The sequence below is a fragment of the Zingiber officinale genome, chromosome 1B (assembly GCF_018446385.1).
Source record: "Zingiber officinale cultivar Zhangliang chromosome 1B, Zo_v1.1, whole genome shotgun sequence".
NCBI lineage: Eukaryota > Viridiplantae > Streptophyta > Magnoliopsida > Zingiberales > Zingiberaceae > Zingiber > Zingiber officinale.
The window spans coordinates 5,362,117-5,371,395 of record NC_055986.1 but is presented as its reverse complement, the minus strand read 5'-3'; the positions used below and the strand labels follow the sequence as shown (position 1 = coordinate 5,371,395).

The 9,279-nt window shown below is 36.6% G+C and overlaps 1 protein-coding gene across 1 annotated transcript; it reads right to left on the bottom strand.

Annotated features, from left to right (window-relative positions):
* Nucleotides 1–6,569: 6,569 nt before the first annotated feature.
* LOC122022328 lies at nt 6,570–8,567 on the bottom strand. Its single transcript, XM_042580324.1, has 6 exons — nt 8,411–8,567; nt 8,078–8,340; nt 7,805–8,008; nt 7,206–7,313; nt 7,045–7,130; nt 6,570–6,597 (listed from the first exon to the last, which is right to left on the bottom strand). The coding sequence occupies exons 1-6, from the start codon at nt 8,565–8,567 to the stop codon at nt 6,570–6,572; spliced, it is 846 nt and encodes a 281-aa protein (XP_042436258.1).
* Between the last annotated feature and the right edge of the window lie 712 nt (nt 8,568–9,279).

The following is a 9,279-nucleotide window of genomic DNA, read 5'->3' as shown; positions in this document are numbered from 1 at the left end:
TCAAGCTTGAGTCAGGATTTGAGTTTTGATGTTTGACAATATAAGGAGATTGCTGGAGCAATCGTCCGGTTATGGAGATGGTCAAAGGATTGACCAGGTTGATGAGAATACAAGTCAAGTAGGTTTAGGTTGGCAGGAGACTTGACTGAGAAAGTCCTAACTGGAGGTTAGGTATTTGGAAAGTCCTAGTGAGGAGCTAGGCAGGAGAAAGTCCTGGTGAGGAGCCAGGCAACGGGAAAGTCCTAGTGTGGAGCTAAGTAAGAGAAAGTCCAAGTGTGATCTTGGCAAAGGAGAAAGTCCCGGTGAGGAGCCAGGCAATTGGAAAGTCCAAGTGTGATCTTGGCAAAGGGTGTAAATCCAAGCATGTGGTTTTGGCAAGGTAAGTCTTGGTATGACTTGACAAGAAAGACCCGACAACTAGGATGAGGCCGAAGGAAGCTCCTGAAGGCAAGACGTGAAGGATGGGGAGATATCTGAGGGACGCGAGGCTGATGGAGGAGGCTAGAAGGCTTGTTCGGGATTGGTCAAGTGTGGCCAAATGCTAGGCATGGAGACCCAACAGGTCACGGTTGACCGAGAGTGGGTTGGAGACTTTGGACTTGAGATTGAGTCAAGTCCAGGATGGTCAAGAGATTGGGAAATCGATTGAACCAGGGTCCAATGGATCAGCCGATCGATTGGAGTGTGTTGCGAAGGAAGAAATGACCCAATCGATTGGTAGCATGAGTCACGAGCACAGAGGCCTTCCCAATTGATCGAGCAATCGATTGGGAATCTCCAATCGATTGGTCGATCGATTGGAGCTGGGAGTTCTCACGCGATCGCGAGAACACAGAAAGCATCTGAATCGATCGATGGATAGATTTAGAATGTCCCAATCGATTGGCCGATCGATTGGGATTCGACCGTTGCACAGGATGCAGGTGATGGATGGCTGGGATTGTGCGGAGCTAACGTGGCAATCGATTAGGGTTGATTTCAATCGATTGGAAGCACTGTATATAGCATGGGCGGAGCATTTTCTTCACTAGATCTTTGCGATCTTCTCCTGTGAGCTCACAGCGATCTTCATAGCGATTTCTCCAGCACTCACGCCAGTTCTTGAAAGCACTTGAGGAGCATCTTCAAGGTTCAAGAGGCAACAAGTAGCAAGAAGAAAGGTGTATTCACTTGTATTCTTAGAGTTTCTTCTTGTATTTGTGTTTGTGTTGTGTGTGAGTTTGTACGAGGCTTCTCTGCCTCCGGCTGCGACCGAGAAGGAGGTTTTCATTAGTGGAGATAGCGTGTCGTGTGTGGATCCTTGGATTAGTCACATCTTCTTGAGGTGGATACCAAGTAAATCCTAGGTGTTAGCATTGTGAGTGTTTGTCTTCAAGTATTCCGCTGCACAACAACAAGACAAAGCAAACCGACACAAGCACGACGAAACGCTATTCACCCCCCTCTAGTGAGTACATCGGTCCCAACAGGTGCCTTCAGCCTATATGAAGGCGCCTGCCATGTGTTATGGGGGGGCGCCTTCAGTCGGTTAAAGCGAGATTTTTCTCACCCTTCCGAGGGTGCCTCTGATTGTATCGGAGGTGCCTTCGGTGGTGGTAATCCATTCTTTTTAAGAGTTAAAAATTTTAAGTTTGAATTAATTTTAAATTAACTTTAATTTGAATTTAATTAACACAAATTTTATTAATTTGACTTTAAATTTAAATTTAATTAAATTAATTTGAATTTGAATTTAATTAATTTGTATTAGATTTTATATTTGAATTTTATTTAATTAATTTATTCAAATCCTTATTCATCTGACTCGGTCTATATTTTCAATTAGGGAATTCTATAATTTTGTGAGATGAGTTAAGTTGAATTTCAGGGTTTGATTTAACTTTGTGTTAGATTCAAGTTTAACTTTGGGTTCAACAAACAGACATTCTTTGTATAAACTTCTAAGTAGGACATCATTAGATTAACCATGCATTCAAAATTTTCTAAATAGTTCTATCCACTAAACTTAATACAAAGCTCTGGTTTAACCAGTTAGGATTAGTAAGGGGTAGTTTCAGTAGTTCCACTAAGCGAAATGCACCAGGTTGAAATCATATCTTTCTAGATATACATAGGCAGAGCTTCCCTAACCTACTATAATCCAAAACTTTACCAATACCGTTTATCATGTTAAATTTTCGTCTCTATTATCTTAGTTCTAATTATCCAGTCGGGTAAATTATTTTTGGAGGTACCAAATAGTTTGGAGTCTCTCCCTAAATTATTTGACTTTGGGTTTAGTTTTTAATTTTGTGTAGATTGATTTATAGTTATAGTAGACTTGGTTATAGTTTGAGTTTATATTGATTTTGTTGTTATTTAGTTTGGGTTTAATTGATTTTAGGTTTGAATTTATTTTTGAGGTTTAGAGTGGTTTATTTGAATTTATATAGTGAATTTTATCTTTTGATACATAGTATTGATTGAGTCCTACTTGCGTGATTAGGTACACTTTTGGAACCCAAGTTTTAGTTAATTTTAAATTTTATGTCATCGTTAAGAATAATTTGTATTTTATGTTGGATTTGTGTCCGAGTCCTAATTTATTGTACACCACTCATTGGGATCCAAGCATCATGTTTAGGTACTTAGTTCCCGATGTAAACTTTTCCAATTGCCATTTGAGCTCGTTGACTTGACTTTTCAGGACAGTTTTCTTCCTCAAGTTTTGCAACTTGAGTTGAATTTTTATCTTGAACTTGGCTAGTCATCGAGTTCATGTTTAGTTGTTCCTTAAGGATGTTATTTTTCTTTAGGAGCTGTTTAGCGTGTTCCTCGATTTTAATTAATCTTTTATTTTAGAAAATAATTATTTTAAAGGAATTTATGTTGATAAATAATTCACCTCAGGTTGGCCTGACCCGGATGAAGATTCGTGGCTTGACTCATTTTCAGACTCATTGTCTTCGTCCGATTCACCTCTGATTGCTATCAATGTGAGGTAGCTTGCTTGCTTCGGTTCGTCTGCTCCAATCCGTTTGAAGAAGATTCATCCCAAGTCGCCTTTAGAGCTTTCTTTTGTATTTCTTTATTTATCTTCATTCGAGCATTCGTGTTTGAAGTGTCCTTTCTTGTTGCAGTCGTAGCATGTAACATTTGCCTTTGAGTTATTGGATGCAGACATGAACATGTTCTTCATATCGCGTTTGGTGAAGCTTTTCTTGCGTCTGGTGAATATTTTCCTTACCATATTTACCAGTTGCTCTTCTTCGTCTAATTCTGATTCAGATTTAGTTTCAGCTTCGGGTTTGGTTCCTTTCGAGGTACCTACAAGAAAGGCAATTCCTTTCTCGACTATTAGGTCGTTAGTTTGTTCATGCAGTTCAAGTTCGTAAAATAATTCATCTAATTTTAACTTGGAGAGATTCCTCGAAACCTTATAGACATCTATGATCAATGCCCATAGTGTGTTTCGAGGAAAGGAGTTAAGAGCGTACCTTATTACGTCCTGATTTTCAAGATGGGGTCCGATTAGGTGAAGGTCATTAAGGATGCCCTTGATTTGAGCGTGAAACTGATTCACGGTCTCACCGTATTGCATTTTAATGTTAAATAATGAATTGAGAAGTTTGTCGTGTTTCGTTACCTTCGAATTGGGAGTGCCTTCGTGTAGCTCGATGAGCTTGTCCCATAGTTCCTTTGCATTCTCATGTGTGCCAACTCGGTTGAGTTTTTCTTTTGTGAGTCCGCACTGGATTGTGTTCAACATTTTGGAGTCGATCTGGGCTTTCTTTTTTGTCTTTTGGACTCCATCTTTTTTGATCGAGTGATACTTTTGTTGCTTTATCTACAGACGCCCGGTACCCTCGTCGGATGGCGAATCATTGTTCGATATCCATCTTCAGGTGAACTTCAATCCTCTTCTTCTAGTACATAAAGTCATTTCCATTGAAGAGAGGAGAACGAGCAGTGCTGAATTCCTCAAGTTGGGCCATTTGTTTTGCTAAAATATAAAACTAGAAGGAGGTATCAAGACTTAATCTTGGATTAATAGTGTTTGAGAGAGAAAAGAGATTAACGACTCCAGTGGTGTTATATCGATTTTGAGTAAGAACCAAACGAGAAATAGTTATTTGAAATGGTGAATTTTACCAAGTCAAATAAATTGCGAAAAATCGAAAATACCAAAAAAAAAAGGCTCCCCCGGCTTGATTGGTGGTTGCACCAATTCAGAGCAGAACCTAACTCTAATACCACTTATTAGATCGAGATGCACATGAGAGGGGGTGAATCACGTGGTTTTAGAAAATTAACTTTTTCGATTTTGAATAACAAAGTGTGCAGCAGAAAATTAAGTAAGAAAGCAAAATAAACAAACAAGAAAAAAATATGATTCGATTTTTTACTTGGTTCGGAGCCTTTGACGACTCCTACTCCAAGACTCATGTCTTACGAACCTATCAATGGGTAATTTACTAAATCCTCTTCTAGAACCGTCAGAAGAGTAATTGAATGCAAAGAAAGTCAGAGAAGTGTAATACGCTACACTTTTTGTTTGCAGAAAGTAAGTACAATAATTAACTTTTTACCAAACACTTGTTTGTAGTTGGTAAGCTCGAGCTTGGTATTTGGGCGGATTCTCAGTGGCAGTAGGATGTGGTAGAGTTGTAGTAGGGCAACAGCAATAAGTCGGAGCAGTCTGAAACTCGATTAGATGCATAGAAGCTTGTATGGAAGTTGTTGTTGAAGCATCCTTTTATTGAGCATGGAAGATGCCTTCCAAAGCATTGAAGACGCCTATAATGTGAGGAATCTAATCCTGAACCACCCGCTCCTTATCTGGACAAAGTTTGAATTTTATCCTTCTAAAGGTACCTTTTATGACACTGAAGGCGCCTTCCATGAATACAGCGAAGGTGCCTTCCATACCATGGAAGGCACTTCGGGCACTCTTCATCCGAAGCCTTTTGTGCTTCTTTTTATCCTACAACAAGTGTTAGTCCAATAACTTGTGAAATAATGTTAGCACAATAATAAGAAGAAGTAGTAATTAAATCCTATCTCCCCAAGACCAGGATCTAGTCAAGGTCTTAATTTAGGTTTTCGAAATGGACCTAAATTAGACCGACACATACTGTTTCTTAGAATGGGGTGCGTCCTATCTAGTGACTTATCTTTACTTATTAGGTGTAGAGTTACCTCTGAATCACACATTTGGACTTCGGGAATCAAACATCCCGACCCACCTGAATCGAACATATGATTTTCTCCAATCAAGAATCGCACATCCTGACCTACTAGAATCGTACATCCGATTTTCTCCAATCGGAATCACAGATCAACATGTCAGGAATCGAACATCTCGACTTACCAGAATCACACACCTGATTTTCAACCAATAAGGAATCCAACATCCTGACTTGATTTAGTCAATCCTGCACATTCGATAACAAAGTTAGACTATGACAACACTTAACTTAACTCACTTATCATTCATTAAAATCTGAGTTAGACCGTTAGAGCAAATTGCATCAACACAATCCCCCCCTTCAAATGAAGGACCACAGACTCCCTGATGTCTAATTCTTGACCCACCAGGTTTTCCTGCCTCTCAGTCCACCCGACTTACTAGGACTTCCTTGTCTAGCCGTAAGTAGGACTTCCTGAATGATGTCTAGTCCTCTTGATCCGGACACGAGAGCCCCCACTTCTTTCCTTCGAGGTCAATATTCCACTCACATGGTTCGATTGGACCATGACTCTTGTGCACACACTACAAAAAAATAAGGGTTTAGCAGCGGTTTTTCAAGGCCTATACCAGCGGTTTACGACCGCTGCTAACCCTATTGCACCGGTTTTGTAACCGATGCAGGTGTTGGCGATGCTAAATGCAACCAAAACGGTAATACTGACCGGTGGTTTAAACTTATAAACCGCTTCTAATGCTTACCAATAGCAGCGGTCTTACGGTGGGCCTTTAGGAGCGGGTAGTAACCGCGTATATAGATCAATATGGGTCGCCTTAAGGTGGACCTTTAGGAGCGGTTAGTAACCGATTCCGAAGGTCAACTTTTACAAACAGTTAAAACCGGTCTTATAACTTACTTTGCAATTTAAAAATGACCTTTTAGAAGTGGTCTAAAACCGACACAGAAGGATGATTTATTAGAGGCGGTTGTAAACCATTTTAGAAAATAGTCGTTTAGATGCGGTTGTAACCGATCCTATAAGTTTATTATACAACAGTGACACTATCTATAGGAGCAGTTTTAAACCGCCTCTAAATATACAGAATTACTATATTTAAAAATGCTTTTATATCATATTGTACCTATAGATTTCCAAAATGAATGCTCAATTTAAATCAATTGATAATATTAATATTTCACTGCACAAATCTAATTTATATTCATAACACAATTTGGATTACCAAATAAACAAGTCATATTCATATTAAAGTTCAAAATATTCATAACATACATTTAACACCACACTATACCACTAATACAATCCTTTCTTTAATTCCCAAAATATATAGAAACTTCAATAACAAGTTTTCTCCGCCAATAAAGCATCAAAAGACATTTGCTTCAAGCGACAAAAGGCATTTGCTCCAACCTTCAAAAAAATGCAAACTTCAAATAATGCAAAGACATATAGAAGGGAAAAAGACATAAAAGACTATATAGCTATAAAGAATGATGAATACCCTTGCGACTTTAGTAGTTGGAAAAAAAAATACAATACAGGATGAAATAGAAAATTTAGACAAGATCAAGGCACAAAGCAGCTATACATGGTCTTCATAAACTACTTTAACTCGTTCAATGCTTATCTAGTCAAGGTTGTGAGATATGATATTGCAGATCTACAAGATTTCCATCATCAACAAAACTCAATATGAACCATGAAATATCCAAGTTAAATTCTATAAGGAATAAACAACTTTTTTAGAATTTTAGAGAGAATTAAAGTTGAACCTCACTATATATTGAATAAAATTAAAGTTGAACCATTTGCAACAGCTTTTACAAAAATGAAATGAAATTAAAAAAATATTATTACCGAAATGCCTCCTCATGGACTTCTATTGGTTGTGTTCCTTCAGGTTTATCTTGAAGGTGACGATCCACAGTCTCTTTAAGTAAATTCTAACAAGAAAATAAATTGTTAATAGAATAAAAATATATTTAAAAGTTGACTTAAAAAGTGAAATATATTATTACCTCAATTCGTATTGCCTCGTCATCAATAAGGGCGCCTCCTTTCTTTCTACTTCTTCGACTCAATTGTTGTATTTCAATACGACTCGGTTTTCTTCCATTTTCTTGAGACTAACAGGATAACAAATCCACATTTAGCACCAAATATTAATAGCATAAATTCTTCTATTTGCATAACAACTTATAGAAAGAAAATAAAACAGTAATAAATTACATTGGTTGTAATTATATAAATTACAGTAATAACAACTTACAGTAATAAATTCTATTTATATAAATTCTTCAAAAACTAACTATATACATTACATTGCTTGTAATCAATTTCTAGAATCCCATAAAACCTTGGAACTTCAAGGATAAGAGCATTAAAGTGTAAAACAGTAAATAAGCAGTGTGAAACTAACTGTAAGAAAGAAAAGAAATAATTTTGATTCTTACAAATTTATATTCCAATGATGGAATATTAGTGCGTCCTTGTGCATGAGTCCCTTTCTTTTTGTTCGCATTTTCTCTATTGATTTTTGAAGTTTTCTGGCACAAAAATTTATAAGGAAATTATAACATCTATAACATATATAAAAAACTATTAATACTAGTTGTACCTCGGTAGACTTCCAATAGTTACATAAAACTTCCCATGTTTGAAGTGTCAAGCCATGAGGAATGGGTTGTATTGCAACAAGCTCTTCTAGTGGAGTATTTGAATCATAAGATGTAGCTTTCACTTCGGTCCTCCACCTTCTCCACGCAGCCCCCATCATTTGCATTATAACTCTTCTATGGCAATTGGAGATACAGAAACGTGCCTATAAACATAAAATAAAATATGTACATGATTTAAATTCATAATTGAAATTATGATCTTGTAAACTTACAGTAACAAGTTTCCATGCATCATTCAAGCGATTTGTCGGCATTTTTCTCCAATCTAAAAAGCTCAGGGGCAACACAACTCCATTCCGTGCAATAGTCCCAATAAAATTTGCAAGAGTCGGTTGTAGATCACCGTAAGGCTGGCCCCTTTCATTGAATTTCACTACCAGCATATGATCAGGATGTAATGCATGAATATCTCTCATAATAGTCTTGCCACGTTTTCTTTTCTGAGCTTGGGATGAAGACATGATCTCATTTTCATCTGAAAAATATAATTTTCACTTAGTGTTGCAAAAAATAATTTTCTATTCATATCCAAAAACATTTTTCACCTTGCTCATTAACCTCCTCATTTTGTAGCTCTAATGGTGAATGAGATGTTGTATCTTGTGATTCATTTTCATGATCAACTCCTCTATTACTCGATTCTTCTCTCGTAGATCGTCTTTGGCTATTTTGTATTAGCTTTCGCATTCTTTTGTTTGCCATTTTCAAAAGTTACCTACAAATCACAATATAGAAATATGAATGAAGTTTGAAGTGTAAAATCTAAAATTGTCATAAAATGTTCAAGCATAATAACAAAAGAGAACAAATTTTCTGCATTAAAAAAACATCTAGATAATTAACTCAGATATCAATAACAAAAGAGAAACAATGTTCCACATTAAAAAAACACAAGGAATGAATTGTATTAGTCAAAATGCATAACTCTAGTAGCTGTAAGAAAAGATTTCTGTCAAAAAAAATTTAATCTAGTTGAAGTGGTTGAAGACCTACTTGAGCTGAAAATCACTATAAACAATAGCATAAATAGAGTTGGTGACGACAACACTAAAGAAACACTAACGAAAACAGAACTATGTTGTTCATCATGCTGCCTTCTTTAGTGATATTTACCAATATAAAAGTTATACAAAATTAATCTGATTTGATGAAGATTCAAAGAGACCGAAAGATAACATAATTGAGAACATCTAAATGATTGGCTCAAGTATCATCAATGACGTGGAAACTTTAGACCTTGTACACCATATATTTCTTTCAAACTATATCACAAAATAAGGGGAAAAAACTAAAACAGAAGCTCTAACAACACGAACTACATCAAACCTGATAAATGTAACTGCAAAACAATGCTAATAAAGAGTGCTACAAGGATATTTGTATACTTCTCAAATTCCATAAAAAAGTATCAAGA